Source organism: Sphaeramia orbicularis, chromosome 9 (genome assembly GCF_902148855.1).
Source record: "Sphaeramia orbicularis chromosome 9, fSphaOr1.1, whole genome shotgun sequence".
In the NCBI taxonomy this organism is placed as follows: Eukaryota; Metazoa; Chordata; class Actinopteri; order Kurtiformes; family Apogonidae; genus Sphaeramia; species Sphaeramia orbicularis.
In genome coordinates this window covers 31,385,222-31,404,590 of record NC_043965.1, presented here as the reverse complement: position 1 = coordinate 31,404,590, position 19,369 = coordinate 31,385,222, and the positions used below count along the sequence as shown (strand labels likewise).

Here is a 19,369-nt window from a genome sequence, read left to right as displayed (position 1 = left end):
TGCCTGCAGTGGAGCAGGATTACAAATAAGCTCAGAAAATTAACTTTACAGCTGTTGCAATAAAGCAGATGAGTGATTCAAGAGGAGCACTCTGAGGATAAAGTCACAAATAATCCTTCTAAACTTGTTGAGAAGACATGAGAATTGTGGCAAATCAAAACTTAACTCGGTTTGATACAAAAGCTCTCGAAAATGACTTACTTCCTGTTGAGACTGAACAGAGAATGTGTACATGGTACGCTGAATGGGGAGTTAAGGGCCCTGTCAAGTATTCTAAGAAGATTATAGCTGGTTCTAAATGAATAATTTCTGCAACATTAGTAAATATGTGATGTGAACAGTATATTTATTTTATTTATTGGTTTCTATTTAAAGTAGTGCTATCATGCATACATTCAGGGTTGAGTTGATATTAAATATGATGGGATTATGTGATGAGGAGGTTATAGACTACAGTTTTGTTTGGTTTTTTTAAACCTATATTTCAAAGATTACTGTTAACAAAGATCAAACATACAATCGACATGGACACAAGAACTTACAATGATCTTAACATACAAACAAATGCATAGGCTACATACAAAGGGATTCTTAAACATTAGTTTTCTTTGAAAAGTTCTTCGTATAGTTCGACAGTTTTATCACATTTGGGGGAGTCTATAACCTTAATACTGCTTATGTACTGTTCATATTCAGCCAGGAGTCTGTGGAAACTGGGGGTCATTTTCAACACTTTACATTTATGGATATGGAATTTACCAAACAATAATAATATGTTAATAATATACTCAGTGCTGCTCTCTTGGTGAATAAAACATGTAATAACAGACTTACAATCAATTACAATGGGGCGTCTGACTTTATACAGTATATATCTTTCCAGTTTAGTCCAGAGGGTAATAGAGTGTATTAAAGTTTCAGGCTCATTATCACAGAAGTTACATTTATTTTCTAGATCTAGTGGTATATATATATACTGTGTAAAATCTTGACATGGATCTCTCTTATCTTATTGTTGATGCAGTATTTGTGTGGTAACAGCCATGCTCTTCGCTAATCAATATATGAAAAGAAGTTGTCCCAAAAAGCTTTCCCTCATGGAGTTATTTTCCGCCTTTCATAGATTATGTTTCTTATCTGTTTATTCTTGCATTTAGAATCCAAAATGTCAATTCCATTAATTATTAAACGAGACTCTATTCTTATCACTTCTTGAAATTGGAGATGACTTTTCATAAGAAAGCACAGAACATGAGGTTATAAACTACAGTACTGGGTGTTAGATTACTATTTTTTTTCTAACTTTATTGAAAATATATATGTAAACAAAAGTATGAGAAATTTTGGACAAACATCAAGATGTCAAAAGGAAAACTCGTCCAAACAAATAAATTAACATAATGCAAAGGCTTACAGACACAAGGAAGAAAAGACAAATAATAATAATAATAATAATAATAATAATAATAATAACTTAAAATATAAAGATCTAAGGAAAAAAAAATACAGCAGAGAGTAAATTCAGTCCATTTTAAAGAATTCTTTCTAAAGTGTCAGAGTATTTGGGCTTTTCTTGCTGAAGATAAATTCCAGCGATTTAATATATTTTTCAAATTCAGTCATAAAAACTTTAAATTTGGTCGTGTTTTGACATGTTTGCTTTGGTGTATGGGAAATTTTCCAAATAATATTGGGTGTTAGATTTATTTATTTATTTATTTATTTATTTAATTGAAAAATGAACATTTGAACAACATATACACATAATATTACACATAAGTAGGATAAAAAATAGTCACACTTCACAAAATATTTTACATTTCTAATATATAGATACAAATGTTGGTAAAAAAAAAAAAAATAAATAAAAATCAAAAGAGCTATAAAAGAGGTATAAAAAATAGAAATGATATAAATTAAATAAGATTATATACTTGACATAGTCTCCTTGTTTACTCGCTTTAGAATTTATAATGTTCTTCAAATTACATAAATAATTGGAAAAAAAAAAGTGCTTTTTAAAACAATAATGTTAAGACACTGGTGTACAAATTTAGTGCAATGATTGGCTGTTAGATTTGACATCAGGAAGACTGTAATTGACTGTTCAAAGCAAGTAGGCGGAGCACCGGAGTCCACAGAAGAAAAGCACTGACTAGAACAACTCGACCCGGTTGTTGGTTTGTTCGTGAGCAGCAGATGCACCGTGCAGCCTGTCTAAGTCCACTAAGACTCTACTAGTCCAATTATCCGAGAGGAGGCGGAAATCCACGCGTGTGCTCGAGTGTTAGACTAACTTACTGCCGCTCTGCTCGGCGATGGATGTGAACGTCTCTGAGGCGTTTGAGGACGACTTGAACAAACGAGATCAGCAAACAAGTCGCACCTGAAGAAACGCAGACATCTCTGCAATGCTGATGCGTTTAGGGTAGTTTTGAGACGCCACTCGGACTCCCACTGGTAAAGCCTGTATAAGCCGCCGGAGTGCGCACGGTAGGCCTTTACGCGCGTCATTTGGCGACGCCACGGAGTTTCCTCAGACTGTTCGTGAAGGTGGATCTAGTGTAAACATGGAAACATACACTGATGTACTGCTGGTCACCGCAAATGTGGGCTCACTGTTCGATAATGTAAGTAAAGCGGTCAGAGTCAGGTTGAAACCACCCCAGCCAGAGCTGACACGGGATTACACTTACTTAGAAATAATTAGTGGGGTCTGTGCGGCTGCGTGGTGACTTTACGCGGATCTTGTGTTGCATTTACTGTCATTCTAATGGTGTTTTTTTGAATTATTTATTATTTGTCTAACCGGACCCAGTGACATTGTCTTGTTTATTGCACCGTGTGTCTTTGTCATGTGTCTGTAGATGTGATAAATATTGTTCATCCGCCTTCGATGATAAAACCACGAGGTGTAGAAGTTGATAGAAATGTAGGGGCCGTGGGTGTGATGCGCAACTTGAACACATCACGTGACCCACTCAGATTAGAGGTGTTAAATCTGTGATCCCCGAGAAAATTATGTAATAAACTGTTATTTAGAAAGTATTGAGGTTTTATGCAGAATAAACCAATGTTGTGTTTAGGATCTGTAACAGGGGTGTCAATGTCGTTTTAGTTCAGGTGCCACATACAGACTAATATGTTATAAAGTGGGCCTTGACCAGTAAAATAATAGAAATAATAGGATAAGAACTGATACATAATGTCAACACCAACGTTTTCTCTATGTTTCTGAGTGAAAAGTCAAATTCCATAATGAAAATGTTTACATCTACAAACTATACTGGAACATAACATGAACAAATATGAACAACCTGAAAATTCTTAAGAAAAATAAGTGCAATTTTAGCAATATTAGACATTAATTTATCATTTATACATGTGAATCATAATTTACAGATCACAGTGGATCTACAAATACACAAAACGTGTAGTAACAGGCAGAATACTGGTAAAATTCCACATACTTCTATTAAGATATTTCAGGTTATTGAAATTTTTTGTAAAAGGCTAGTCTGTAAATGTAAACATTTTTGTGTAATTTTACCTTTTTTTACACTAAAACAAAGAGAGAAATTTGTGGTTTTCTTTATTTATAGATTATTATGACAGTATTTTACCGGTCTGACCCATTTTAAATTGAATTGACCTAAAATGATTTTAACACTATTGATTGTTGATATCTTCAGTGTACGTTTTGCATTTCACAAATTCATTCCAGGGGCCAGATTGGACCCTTTGGCAGGCCGGATTTGGCCCCCTGGCCGCATGTTTGACACCTGTGCTCTATAAACTTACTTACTTATTATGGCATGTATTCCCTCATTTTACATTAATCTGTTTGGTTTTACTGACTGCTAACAGATACACTACAAACAAAAAGTTAAGGATATATCTGTTTTTTTTTTTTGTCATTTTTGCCATTTGTAAATAAAACTATGTCTTGTCATTAAAAAAAATGTGTTTCAATTCAATTCACACAATCCCAACTGAAAAAAATATCTCCAAAATTAAAAATATCCTTAACTTTTTGTTTGTAGTATATATAGTGTTGGAAAAAAAGTGGGGGGAAAACCCAGACTGCCCCCTTTTTTAAAGATCTGCTCATTCTTGGCCCTTGCCCTACCCTTAAACCAAGTTTCATAAAAGGTTCAGTGGGGTTTGTGTAAATCTGACAGATAACAGGGGGGAAAAAGGATTTTCATAGGGATACATACCATTTTGGTGACTGATTCTGATTGTTGATAGATAAAGAACTATTTGCACAGGACTACTGTAACCTATAACCTCTGTCATTTGGAAATTAACCCCCAACTCCTAAGTCTGTTGCATTATTTTCCAGTTCTGATGTAAAGTGCATACTCACCACTCACTGATAATAACTGCTGAAAGACAGTAAAATGTTCGTTGCTGTGGTTATCGTTCATGCCATCCATCTGATCTTTTTGATGTTGCTTCTCTGAAATTTTTAACTTTGGTCTTTCAGTGAATATCTATGTTATATTGGGACATGTGCTTACTGAGTTTGCACCAAAATGGCTTTTAAAGCTCTTCATTTTACCATTCTTCATAGACTCCATCCAGGAAAGAGGATAAATAAATATGTGGTGTATATAAAACTGTCACAAATCACACCAAATCACATAGATGCACAAGATTCATATTATCATTGGACATTTGCTTTTTCTGAATGAGGGTAGGTCATTTGCAGGGGAATGTCTTACTTTACATGACAGATTTGCATGACAGAATCATTGCAAATTTGCAGCAGTCCACAGGTGATACTAGTCCTGTGTGCTTAAGGCTTAAGATGACATTTAATCCCTGGCAGTGGTCAATGGTCTTGTGTTGTCATTCAAAGATGGTGTGATGGAGGCATTAAAGGTTTAGTGAATTAAATTTAGGAGGGCCTAATTGGAGACATTAAGTATAATATTATAAATATAATTTCATTAGTGTGATTAAAAATGAGGAATTTGTGTTTTTATATCTCAGAGGGAGCAGGTCACCATGTTTGACAGTCATGTTTCTCCCTTTTTACTATAGGTTGCAAGTTTAAGGTGTATTACCATCACATACTGTGTTAGAATACAGACTAGTGTTAACATCCCCTTAACTTAAGACACTCAGACTGTACACTGTACTCACTGTAGGTGAGGATGGGGAGTGGGCATCGAACTGCAACTTCACTGCTTGGCAAAACTCATTACCTCCGCCAAGGAGGTTATGTTTTTGTCTGCATTGGTTTGTCTGTTTGTGTGCAAGATAACTCAAAAAGTTATGGACGGATTTGGATGAAAATTTCAGGAAATGTTGATACTGGTATAAGGAACAAATGATTAGATTTTGGTGGTGATCGGGGTGGGGGTGGGGGGGGGCACTGATCTACCTTGGCGGAGGTCTGCGCTGCCTTTTCTAGAAAAGCACTCGTAGAGTGCAGACCTCTGCCAAGGCCGATCAGTGGCCCCCCCACCCCCACCCCCACCCCTGATCACCACCAAAATCTAATCATTTGTTCCTTGTGCCAGTATCAACATTTCCTGAAAATTTCATCCAAATCCGGGGCACTGATCTGTCTTGGTGGAGGTCTGCGCTCTCTGAGTACCTCTAGTTTTCAATCAGATCAACTGTTAGGTTAAACATCATTCCCAGTGCATCCCTAGTGTTTTATGTTTTAAATATATATACTATGCATTACTAACTGCATCTTTAAATGTGTGTTCATGCTTAAATATGACCCTTCAACTCAGTGGATTTCAACATAAGCCTGTGTTTGTTGTTCCCATTGAAAAACAGATGACAATTTTTCTTTTAGTGTCAGGATGGGACATGTGGTGCCACAGGGACATTGTGACCTCTGTAGAGTCTAGTACCAGTAGTTTAGGAGACCTCCTAACCTACCTTAGTTTCAATACTCATTCATATACAGTTGTTTTTTCCATTTTGACAAAAAAAAGTAATACAATTGCACATACTGTATGGCACTTTATTTCTCAGCTTAAGTTGTATTTTTACACACACAAAGACGTTTTACAACCACAACTAGAAGTATCCTTTTACATAATATCATTGATTTAAAAAGTATAAAAGATATTCATGTGCTGCATGCACTGATGATGATGAGATTTGCAGGTATTGAATTATGAAAGTTACCATACGGAGTGTTTTTTCAATACCTGGTAGTATCTGAGAAATTTAGTTGGTGCCATAAAAGTTTGACACCAAGCCATCTTTTTATTTGTTTTTGAATGACAATAAGTCCCACAGGGATTTAGGTTTGTCCCAAAAGCTATCTGTCTGTCAAAGTTGACACCTGCTTTGTGGCCTTACTTCTAACAAATAATGTTTCTAAGTAGGTTCTGTTTAAAGCATTGTCATAGACATTGTTTATACCCTTTGTAAAACGTACTGACTGATAACTTTAGTGTTGGAAAAAGGCTAAATCTACTTTTTTCCCCTAGTGTTGGCCTTGATTAGTTCCTACAAAGATTTTGAGACACTGCACAGGGGAGGAGGGGTCCTATCCCCTCATGGAAATTTGGCTCAGAACCATTTTTCCGGTTGCCAGATCTGGCTCCAGTGAAAACATGTTAGATCCCATTGTGGGAGATATGTAAACAGATGAATATCTTCCCCCAGTGGAGTTGAGCTTTTCTACTTAGTTAGCCCCCCTATTTTCTATAAACAAACACTCCTAAACATTCACCCAGCCTTCAGGATAAGAGCAAGACCTTATGCACATCATGGAATAAATCCTAATGCTTGACAACGCCGTCTAGCTGGGTGTCCTGTCGGTTCAGCCTGTAGCTCCCAGGGCTCCTCTGTGACACCTGTAGCATCAGTGTATCTTGTACTTACATAACTTATCTTGTAACAGATACTACTGATAAAAACATGTATCTGACAAATGCTGGTGTGCATCTTGTCAGACACTTCAAACCACATTTCAACCAATTTTCCTTAAAATTATTTGACTGGTTAGAACAACAAGAACCTCACTAAATCACCATGTTGGCCTCAAAATGACACATCTTCTTTGGAACAAAGCCCACATGTAGCTTTGACTAAATAATGGCCTTGCTTGTTGCCTGAGAGATTGGAATGAAAAATGAGAATTGAAGAGAAAAGAGCGAGGAGGAAAAAGATAATGTTTTGCTGCTGGATTGTAAATGTCAAATTCTTTCAGTTTGGTGTCTTTTCATTCAACCGTTTCATTTTTTCTGAGTCATGACAAACAAGCAAAATTGGCTCTTTTATACACTGTCCACACTTACAGAGGAGTACTAGTATTATATTTAAACTTTTTTCAGCACATGTTCAGGTGTCCTTTAGGTTGCAGCAGATGTCCCTGTTGCACTGCCATGCAAATGCACTATGCAAAGCCCTTTTTCAGCTGGTATAAAAGCACCAGGCCAAAAGATTTTACACATCTCTGTCTGCATGTGTTTGTTAATCCTGAAACCGGTGTGTGACATTTTCAGATATAAGATCTTAATAATTTACTGCTAATAGCCTTTAAAGGTCAGAGTTTGTCAGAGTGAAGTTCTCTGATGTGGAAATCACAGGTACGGATCATTTTACCACGCATTGTGTTTTGACATTACAGGTAGTTTTTTGCTGTCGCAGTTTAATAAATTCTGTATATTGTTGCTTTGGATAAGGCATTCACCTGGACAGTACACAGCAGAAGGAGACATCCAATAAACAGTGCCTCAATGAACTCAGATCATCTAATGTTGTGGAAAAAAGTCTAAGTGAACTCTTATCAGTTGATCTAAACAGGAAAGGGTCTACTGAGTAAGCGTCAAGTTCATTGGACAGGTTGTAGTGGGTAAAGTCTGGCCGTCTGCTTCACTCATACATGTTTTACAGTACGCAGATGTCAAGTGGCCATGCAAAATGAAACCGCTTTCAGAGACAACGGGTGGACGGCGGCCAGATTATGATAGGTCCCAGCTTCTGTTGAATGACACCACATCCTGGAACACAAACCCACTGGAACGTACAGGATAATTATTACAGTCCATCTGTACTGTTTGTTTAACCCGCTCAGAGTTAATGTTAGTTCAGTGTTTCCTTATGTGATTAATGACTCTGTGACTTCCATTTGACCTGCTTGTCATTTTAGACTCTCTCAGCTTATTGTTTTAGTTGATGAGTCCACAGATAAAAGTTTGGCTTCACTGGGACCACTTTCACTCACATCATTTTCAGGTGAATCACGCAGCTACAAAAGCAATCTGCTGTCTTCTGCGTCTACCAGATGATTAAAATACGGCTTATAAAAACTTTTAAAGGCATCTATTTGTTTGTTTTGTCTCGGGCACGTTGCACTGCCCTCAGATGGCCAAATTATTAATGCAGCTTTAATATTTGATTGAGGAACAGTTGTATTACATTGATTGTGTTTCTCTTTGTCACTTAACAGGTGAGTGAAATCCAAAGAGAATGGTTAAAAGAACTGTACAAGGTAAGTTGTATATCATATTTTGATATTGTAGTTGCTTAAGTATATGCATTTTTTATTTCTCAGTTTTAATTGTCTTTATTTCAAATGCTGGCCCCATGATATATTGGATTTTTTAACGACTACATTCAGCATTTGCCTATTATCTTTATTATTTATATATCAGTATTTTTAGCACTTAGGGTTATTGTACTGTTTATTATTTACTGTACTTTCATGTAATCTGCTCCTGCCTGTACCTGTGCTGTTTTAGATTCTTCCAGCTTATTGTTTTAGTTGTACAGCCCACAAATATAAAGTTGTGCTTCATTATAATTTTCATAAGCATCATTTTCAGGTCGATTATGCAGCTATTTTCAGAAAATGTATTAAAAAAAATCAGTTCTAATAATCCCACAATTTTACGTGTCTACCAGATTGTTGATTTATTTTTCATAAAAGCTTAAAAAGGTATCATTTGTTTGTACAAATTGTATATGTAATGACTTCAGTGTATACGTAATACCTAGTGAAATCAATGTGGTGGTAATATGGATTATTTCATGACAATGGGACCTTTCACTGGGTTGGATATATTAGGAATTAACTGAACATTTAGTCCTTGAAGCTGATTTGTTGGAAGCAGAAAAATGAGCAACTTAAGGAACTGACTTTGACCAGGTCCATATTATAACGGTGATGACTGGGTCAGAACATCTCCACAACTGCAGGTCTTGTTGGGTGTTCCTGGTCTGCAGTGGTTTGTAGACTAAGGAAGAACATCCCAATCTCAGGACTATTATCATCTGCATCTGTGGGAGGTGTTGGACAAATAAATCTGATCCATGGAAGCCCCCCCCTCTTTATTTCCCGGACTTCAGGGATCTGCTATAGGGTCAAAACACGGTATTTGAAATCTTTCTGACGGGACATTTTAGAGACTATTTGACAGATTAGTGTTGCTAAATGACCCACATTTTTACTTTTAAATCCATTTTTGCTTTAGTTGGACCATAAGGGATTATCCAAAACAGGGAGCTATTTTATATTGAAATAAATGTTGGAATGGTAATCAATTAAAGTTTGCTCTCTGATGGGACATTACTGTGTTTTTTGACCCTGTAACATTTTGGTCCTGATACCACAGTACACCTTCAGAGGTCTGGTGGAGTCCAGGCCTCGGGTTAGAACTGATTTTACGGAAAAAGAGGAAACCTACAAAATATTAGACAGGTTCTATTCCCATAGTTGCTTTATTAGAGATCTGGTTGTTGTTCTTTAGATACTTTTGGTGGGTTCTAACCACTTCACACTGGAAATGAACAAGATCTGGAGATGCTCTGACCCAGTGATTTGACCATCACAATTTCATCCTTGTCAAAGTTGCTCAGATTCCTACCCTTGCTCTATTTGCTGTTTCTAACGCAGGTATACATGTTAACGTGTTGCCTTGTGTATCCACCCACTGACAGGTCCTATTGGAATGAGATAGTCGAAGTTAATACCACTTTACCTGTCAGCGATCATAATGTTATGGCGGATTGGTGTATGTATCGATGGCCAAAATACTAAACCTCCTATCTGAAAAAATCACTTTTTTCAGGAAACGAAAAAAACATGGATCCAGGAGGATTCTGTTGGGTTTCTGTAAATTGGCTTAGAGTCTGGTTTTGACCAACTCTATATGTAAAGTGTCATGAGATAACTTTTGTTAGGATTTAGCGCTATATAAATAAAATTTGATTGATTGATGGTTTAGTTTTATTATAGTATGGTCTTTGTTGTTGTTGTCAGGTGACCTTCATGTCATAAGAAAGGGCGGGATTATCTTGCAGATAGACTGAAAATGTGGAGTCATCCTTGTTCTCACCATTTAATGTGAAAACTCAAAATCTAAAAATTTGCAGATAGGAGGTTTTGTTTTTTTGGCCATACATACTTGATAAGGATAATACTTTATTTGGTTTCTTTCTTATATTTTGGTGCATTATAAGCAGATGAAAAATATGTAAACGTAAGTAGTTCTGGAGTATTTTCATAGAATGTTCATATAAAAGCCAACATTGTATTGAAATCCAACATACTGTTCTATATTTCATTAGTAAACAGATCATGTGCTGATTATGGATAGTAAAGCCTCACTAGTACTCCCTTATTATGTGACATACACCCAGTCCTCCTTTCTCTGTATCAAAGACACAAAGTGAGGTGTATCTGCTTTTGTCTTTGTTGTAGACTATCCACAGCTACAAGCCGCAGTTCATCGCCTTGCACTTTCAGGAGGTGGGAGGAAAGGACTACATGGTCAACATGGGCCACGCAGACAGCTTCTTCAGGTAGGGTTGAAACACGACTAATACTCTTTTCTTTGGCTTTAAATGGTTGGTTCTTCATGTGAGATAACTTCATGTGATTCAGACCAGTTTTGCTTACTGGAGTCATTCCTCCTCTTCATATCGACTATTTTAAGACCCTTTCAAGTGAAGTGGGAGAAATTCTACAGTCCATGTTGTGTGGAAAAGCTCCTTTAGTTGTTTTGTTTTTGTGCAAAAGTTCCTCTTTGGTTTAACTCTGGTCAGTGTTTCCAATACTCTGCATTTGAATCATAGTAACAGAAAGAGGAAATTCTTAACTAGAAAGAGTGTAATTGCTCTGGAAAATATCCCCATGACATGGCTGATTCAGATTGATGAAGCCACAATTATTCTAATTACCTCCTAGAAAACAACCAAGAACATGTTTTTGAACAGATGGAGGAGGGTAAATTCTCCAGTTACTTAAAGAAGTGTGTTACAGCTATATTTTAACCCTTTCATGCATTGTGGTCACTACAGTGGACAGTTCTTCTCCAGCTGTTCTCTTGTATATTCATAGGTTTTGTTGTTATAGTTCCATTTGAGCCAACACAGTGGACATTTATGCAACATCCCATAATACACTGCAATTCATACCATTACTATAACTTTGCTGTTCTTGATAAACCTGATCTGCAGTAACATGTTTAAGTGTACATCAGTTGTTATTTGTTAGACAAAAAGAGTTGTTTTTTGCATATTATATGAGGTAATAACTACGAGGGCCGTTCAATAAGTTCATGGCCTCACTCAGAACAGAACAACACAGACTGATAATTTATATTTTATTTTTCAACATAATCTCCGTTTACAGCAATGCACTTGGTCCATCGATGTTCAAGCATCACTATCCCATCACGAAAGAATGTAACATCCTGTATTATAACAACCAGTATTTCTGGGTGAGGCCATGAACTTATTGAACAGCCCTCGTAGCATAGAGTATGTTAAAATGTGAGAAAACATCAAATCAGCAGCCTTAAAAATGTTTTTATTTCATTGTTTTCATTTTACTTTCTGATATTAGGTTTTAAATACATATTTCTTTACTTAAAAAATTAAATGCATGGACATTTTTGTAACTCCATGAAAAAAAAAAAAACTTGATCGCAATTTTTTTTTATGCCTAAGAGGTATAAAAACACTCCAGAAAAAAAATCTTGACTAAGGTTCTCATAAGTCATGCATGAAAGGGTTAAAGAAACTTGTTTCAGTGTTCATATGGGTACCTGTTGTAAGACTTCACGCAGGTCTGTCTACTTATTTTCTTGTATTCAAAGCAAACAGCATCTGACTAAGTGTCAAATTTCTTTAACGAATAACCTATAAATGATTTCCCTGAATTATTTTGTCTTTATAAAGCCAGAAAACAAAGGGCCAAGAAACATCATATAAATCAGGGGTGTCAAACTAATTTTATCTCAGGGGCCACATCCAGCACAATATGATCTCAGGTGTGCTGGACCAGTAAAATAATATATAAATGTCAACTCCAATCTTTCCTCTGTATTGTAGAGTAAAAAAAAAAGTAAAATTACATAATGAAAATGTTTGCATCTACAGAGTATCCTTTCAAAAATGGGAATAACATCAATAACCTGAAATTTTCTTTACAAAAATAAGTGCGGTTTTAACAATATTATGCTTCAGCTTATCATCTACACATGTGCATTTATTCTTACAGATCACAGTGGATCTACAAAAGCACAAAACATCTAGTAACTACAGTGGCCGACAAGGGCCAAATGCATTGCAACGGCCCAATGCATCTCAGTTAAGAGAAAACAGCTGCAAGTACAGAAACGATGTAAATTCACAAACTCAAACACAAGTCTAAATGAAGGTACAAAAAGAGGAACGTGGTGCAAATGAAAAAATGCGCTGCAAGAAACAAAAACAAATGCGTGATCAACAATTGCTCCGCAAATAAAGAAATGATGCAAACCAAGAAAACATCTGCATAACCTGCAGCCAGCCATCATTTATAGACTACAAACTAGTGTAAAATATAATCGAGTAAAAGTCACATTACCGCGCTATGTTGTAACTTCAATTTGTTCCCACTGTAGTTTGAAACACTGTCAGTCAGCTGTTCTCTGTCTCTCTCTCTCCATCCTGTGTGTCTCTGCATTGAGCTGTTCTGCTGACAGCGCCCCCTACAGGTTTGGAGCACTTCCGTTGTAGTGACTGATTATTTTTGTTTGCAGATGTTTTCTTGGTTTGAATCATTTTGTGCTTTGCATTATTTCTCTATTTGCAGAGCATTTGATGATTATGCATTTGTTTTTGTTTATTGTGGCACATTTTTTCATTTGCACCATGTTTTGGAGATATCATTATTTATAGGTTATTATGATGATGAGTATTTTACTACTTCAACCCACTTTAGATCAAATCTAAATGTGTCCCTGTATGTGGTCCCTGAACTAAAATGACTTTGACACCCTTACTGGTTTATATCTTCAGTGTACATATGCATACATATACAACAACTGGATCCAAAAATTAATGGACAATAATCAAATGGAGCAGATGAAGCCTACTTTCTTTGAGCACTGTCCTGTCCTGTCAGGCCTTTACTATTAAAATGAATACACACATTTCTTACACACACTGCTCACCATTTGTGATACTACATGGTTTTGTTGGTGAATCAGTGTTGCAGAACAAGATGATATCTGAACGTCCAAATGGGTCATATCTGATAATGCTTACAAGCTGAGAAACTACATTTTACTTGAAATATTGAAATGTAGTGATATGATCAATGGGTTTAGGTCTTTGACAGGTAAAAATGTCCATAAAGTGATGGAGCTCCACCTTGTGGGACAGGTGACATGTGTCAGGTTCAGGTCCAGGCCCTTTGCTGCATTTCATGCCCTCGCTAATTCATTATATCTGAAAATCTGAAAATTGTCTTTCATCACTGTCAGACTTCTTAAACCCTCTACCCACAGATATGAGCAGTTTACTTTGTTTCTATGTAATTTGTGTTGTTGTTTCCAGGTGCATCGAGTCCAGCGAGGAGATGAAAGACTTTGACAGGGTCTGTATCTATGTGGACAACCAGTTCCAGGCAGAGGACAGGTTCACGGTGAGAACTTCACAAACCGGCTCTTATTTAGTGTAGTTACTCCCTGCCTCCACTAGAGGGAGTCCTCCTCCTGTTACTGGTGTACTGTAGTTACCAGTCATTACTTTAGTTCAGTTCTTAATCCCTGTTGAGCATCCCATTAAAGTATGTGATATTAAAGTGAAACAAATGCTCTTAAAATGACACAATTCACCTGCATTTGTTTGTTCATATACTGTTTGCTTAAATTATATGAAAACAGTGTTTCATGTGAATGACTGATGACCCGTTGGCTAAGTAGAGGTTAAAAGCAATGAAATACACATTTATAAGAATTTGTTTTTTTTGTGTATTATTGCATGTCACTGTGCTTGCAAAGTGAGAAACAATACAGATAGAGTGAAATAAGCGAAGAAATGTGGTAAAACATTAAGTATATATTCAAAAAGTATTGTCAGACTTCCCTTAATCATAACTGAAAAGTAGAAGAACATCCACGTCTTTAATGTTAATGAATATTATTCTTATTAAAAATATATGAAAAGTTCTCTAGCTAGTCAACATTTATGTCATGTCATAAATTGTAATATACTGCACTGTTACTATTAAATGTGAGGATCTTTGTAAGCCATAGTGTTCTTCAAATGTTGTATTAATTCTTAGTCTTGTAAAATTTTATATTCTTATTTTAATATTAATAGTTGAGGCATTGTCATGAACCATTTTTTCATCCAACCTCTTCTACATGAAACTCAAAACTTTAAAGTTATGTAGCCTTTTTTATGTATGTGCAAATTATCTGAAGTTGGTGTAAAATCCTAAAATGTATTTATAGAACATGACTCCGCAAAAAATGTAAATATTGTATGTTGACGATAATGGAATGTCCTGATTAAATAGACAATGTTGTTGTTTGAGTGTTCCAATAATGAAGTGAACCATGAATACACAAAACAAAACATAACAAGTGGGCTTGTTTTTCCAATTGTGATCTGATTATTGGAGTGTTTTGGCATGTTTTTAGGACAGGAGCATTACACTGTATACACTAGATCTCTAAGATCTATCATGAAACTATGTTGTTGTGATGACAGTTGCTGTTTGTGAACAGACAGTGGACACGATTTTAAAGACAGGTTTGTTAGGTAATTTGTGTCACCACCTCCGTTTTTTATCATCATCTATCGTTCAAACCTAAGCGGAACTCTAAGGGAATCTGAGTTTGTGACTGCAAGGACGCTGTGTGGGTCATCGGCTCGCCCTTAATCTCCAACCTGCCAGAAAAGCCGACTTCTGTTTAAGTGACCTCACACACGGCGATTCACCGCCTTTGTTAGAGTCGAGCCGGGTTCATAGAGAGCAGCGCTTTTAATAGGTTTGACTTTTTCTAAAATTCTGTCTGCCCAGGAGTAACCCCACATCTGAGGAGAGCACCTGAGTATTTTTCAAACTATTAACCCTTACTCCTCCCAGGTGATACCCTCACAGTGGATGTGTGACAGTAGGGGTCAGTGCCTGTATCTGTACATTGAGGTGCAGGAAGTAAAAGGGTAAAGTCAATGGCCAGGTGTGGGGGAGACAGGCCAAAGTCAATACATTTAACTCTAGATTAAAACTATTGATCCCAGCCTATTTGTGCACAATAAATAAAGTGTGTGGGGGGGTAGTAGACAGCTGGGACTAAGTTTCCCCTGCGCTCTAGTGTTCGCACCCTCCACTCTTTGCCCTGAGAGGGCTGCAGCCCCCCCAACACCACCATGCCTCATTCTCATTTCGTCTGTGCCACCTGCATTGATTTTCAATTTGTTTCCCCTTGGCTGTGGATCATCAGTTATATGGCCAAGAGAGGGTTTGGGGAGTTCTCCTTTCAGAGGGGCTGCAGAAGCAGAGGGGGCAGACTTGCGTGCATTCCCAGTACAAATGGTGTTTTGATAAAAAATCACTTGTAAGTCAATATTTTTTTATTAAACTGTGCACAAACCTGATTGATGAAGATAGGTGTTTGGCAGAGTATGTGGAGGAGAATGTGTATTTGTGTTTGAGTGCATGGGCTTGGCTGCACTGTTTAAACAACTCGGTTAGATGTTCGACATATAAGGCCAAATTTGGACGCGTTTTTCTGAGCTAATGACAACTGTGTGGACCTGAAATTATCTCAATTATTATTCATTCGCAATCTCACTTTGAACTGTGGCTTGAGCAGTCAAAAAAGATAGAAAAAGCTCCATATTCTTGTTTTTTCAACTACTTTAAGACAGGTTCACATCACTCTCTGGCTGCGCTCTAACCTTTTCTCCTTAGTTTGGACAAGTTAGTCACTAATTGCCGTTCACTGAAGCTGATCAAGGAGACACTTCCATTTTATTAAATGAGGATTACTTTGGCACCGAAGATAAATGATCTCTTCAGGGAGAGATCTCTCATGCTTCAGCTGGATGGTGGGGGGTTGTGTGTGTGTGTGGGGGGGTACACAGTAGTCCGTCACGCCCCCCGAGCCCTCTGAGCGCTGGCTGATTTTTCTTCGGCCCCCAGTCACAGTGGCAGCGCTGGCAGACAGCAGGCCTACTGCTTAATACCTTTTAAATTGTTTTAATTTTCTGTCTTTATTGATCTCACGGGGCATGATTAATCAGATCAGTGGAGCAGGCAGTTAGTACATTAAAAATTGTCAGCCCATGTCAGGGATGATTGGGTGCTGAAGTGTGTGTATGAGGCCCAGTCTGTGCTGAGCAGTTATGTGTTCACTCTGTACGTCTCTATTCTTTGAAGTTTCACGTTTGGTGTCTAGAGTAACGCTGAAGTGTATCATTCTATATTGTTCAATACAAGGATCCCAACTCAACTCATAAGAAATGATTAAATACCATTTATCATCGCAGCAGTTTAGTTGACTATTTTTTATGTTTTTGTCACCACTTTGGCTTTCACTGGAAACACAACTGTTGTTTTGTGAGACATGTAGCTCAGTTTTTCTATTTAATGTTAACTAAATTGCAAATAAAAGTCAGTAATGCATATTTTCAGGTATTCCATAGTTTGCTGTATTGATGATACACATAACTCTAAAAATAATGGAATGTGATAAAAAAAAAAAAATCCTGTTTTAGTTGCATTTGTTTCCATATGAATCTATTCACTATTCCCACAACACTTGAAATGTTCCATCTAAACCTGATATTGTGTTGTTTTTTTTGTCTTTTTTTCTTCAGACATTTAATTTCTGTTCTTCATTTCTTCCCTCTACAGGCTTTGGGGAGCATGTACTTCATCCACAAGACTCTGAAAAACATCTTTCAGTATGATTTTAATGGTAAAACCTTTCATCAAATAACATTCTTTCAATGGTTTTTATTTGATTGTTCATCAATATGTAGATAATTTCTTCCTTTTCCTTATACCCAACAAAATTATACCATTTTAAGTTAACATCACTCCTCTCATATCCACACAATCTTGGTTATGGCTTGCACCAAAAAAAGAAAAAAAAAATAGAGTAAGAACAATTGCATATACGATTCTTGTCATTTTTAAATTATGGGGAATTGCAGCACATTTCTCACATAATGGCAGTTTGATGACCAGCTCTCCTGGCCAGATATTTGCCTGAAATGAAAGAACCTGAATTTAAAGTGGAGCTGTTATTTTCCTGCTGCATAGTCCAGTCACGTTAGACTTGAAAAAGCTCCTCAGAAAAGCTTATGGAAGAACCATAAACATCCAGGAGCTGCCACTGGCTGTGTGGCCCAAACCGATTGTTGTTCACCAAACGCTGTCTAATGTCTCGCTTATAGATCCTCTCATCACGTATGCCACTCTGATGAGGTTAACACCAGTTTATTGATTGTTGTTTGCATGTTTTCTCACTCTTTTACATGTCACAGCTCTCACCTCCCCTCTCCCTTTCTGCCTCTCACAGTTAAGGATTTTAAAGCCGTGTCAGGGCTGAACAAATACGTGGGCTCTCTGGACGGGGTCACCACAGTGGAGAAAGAAAAATTCCCAAAGAATTTCTGGCCTGATGTGAGTATGTATGCAAGAGTGTGCATCTGTGTATGCCTCCGTTTGTCTGTGCAGGTGTGGGGAGGGGTACGTGAGGACCAAAGGGAGATGTCGGGACAAATGAGTCTACTGGGGTTGCAGGGGCTGTCTGCCCGCTCTGACAGGGAGATGAGACAAATTATGTGAAGGGATCAATAATTATCAGTTTGGCCCTTCGAAGACACAACTCACTGCTGTTTAGTGACTCACTGTCATTTATCTATGTTTGCAGTTCAAGTGGTCCAGAAAGGGCTTCATGAGGACCCGCTGGATCATACACAACCAGTACGTACCATGCACTAACATCCCTTCAGAAACCGGTCTAGGCTGGACTCAGCTCCTGGGTTTTCCTTTGGGGTTTTTGGTGGATTTGACCTGCATACTTTAAAGTGAAAGTACCACTGTTTGGGTCTGATGGATTGCCTAAAGCAGTGATTATGAAAGGCTCGCTCAGAAAAGAATGCTTAATCTCAATGTTGAAATACTCTCAAATGATAAATGAATGTTATTACATAAATTTGCTGAAGTTCTAAAATATTAAATGTCTAAATGGAAGCAGCCATGCAAAAGAAGACAAAACTTGTCATTTGATATCATGTCACAAGTCAACAAGAACATGAACGTGACCAGGCTCAGTATGTTGAATATTTGGGCAGTGCTCCCAGAAACACTACACTGTTCTGTCCAGTCTTGAAGAACAAAAAATACACACACACATCCTCATTGTACAATCAGCTGGAGAAAACAATCCAGTTAAAGGAAAAATCCAGACACCAGTACAGTTCTGATTTTAGAGATTATTCAAGAAAACAGCTGTTGTTCAGACTTTATTCCCTCTCTGTCCAGTCTTAAACTTCAACCACATCCAGACACAATAACTTTGACTTTTTGTTTTAGAATTTTAACCCCTAAAGACCCAGTTGTGTCAGATCCCAGATGATTTTTTTCCCCTCTATTTAAGCTTTCTTAAGAGATTTATCACCATTTATTGTAATGCTATCTTCATTTTGTATTTTTTCAGTGTAAATCATGTCTTTTCCCATATTTTTGTCCTTAAAAAGCTCAGATTAAAGTTGGTGGTTATTATATCAGAAACTGAGAAAACTGAACAAAACGCCAGTTAAAAGTGGCGGGTATATTTAAGCAAGTCACGATATCACGTTGGTATTTTGCATTTTTTCAGTGAAAATCAAGTATTTTCCTACATTTAATTCACTGATCACGTAGATTTTCATAAAAAGATCAGATTAAAGTTGAAGGTTATTATATCACAGAGAAAACTGAAGAAAAAGTGACTTTTCCAGCACAGATATCAATTACTGAACATATAAAGAAGTGTCTCCATCCACTGTCGTTGATCAAACTCCATGGGTTTTACTGGTGAATCAGTGTTGTAGAAGATGACAGTGTTTCCACGTTCACTACGGAGCCTCTGAATGTCCAAATGGGTCATAT

General features: G+C 37.1%; 1 protein-coding gene across 2 annotated transcripts in view; it reads left to right on the top strand.

Moving 5' to 3' along the window:
* The first annotated feature begins 2,152 nt into the window (after positions 1 to 2,152).
* The window catches only part of inpp5l (inositol polyphosphate-5-phosphatase L), a 28,667-nt gene continuing 11,450 nt past the window's right edge, over positions 2,153 to 19,369 (top strand). For both annotated transcript variants that reach the window (XM_030143104.1, XM_030143103.1), the window contains exons 1-7: positions 2,153 to 2,630; positions 8,432 to 8,473; positions 10,685 to 10,785; positions 13,810 to 13,897; positions 17,123 to 17,186; positions 17,793 to 17,896; positions 18,147 to 18,199. In XM_030143104.1, coding sequence (XP_029998964.1) covers positions 2,571 to 2,630; positions 8,432 to 8,473; positions 10,685 to 10,785; positions 13,810 to 13,897; positions 17,123 to 17,186; positions 17,793 to 17,896; positions 18,147 to 18,199 — 512 coding nt within the window. In that variant the 5' untranslated portion in view covers positions 2,153 to 2,570. The remainder of the gene's footprint in view (positions 2,631 to 8,431; positions 8,474 to 10,684; positions 10,786 to 13,809; positions 13,898 to 17,122; positions 17,187 to 17,792; positions 17,897 to 18,146; positions 18,200 to 19,369) is intronic.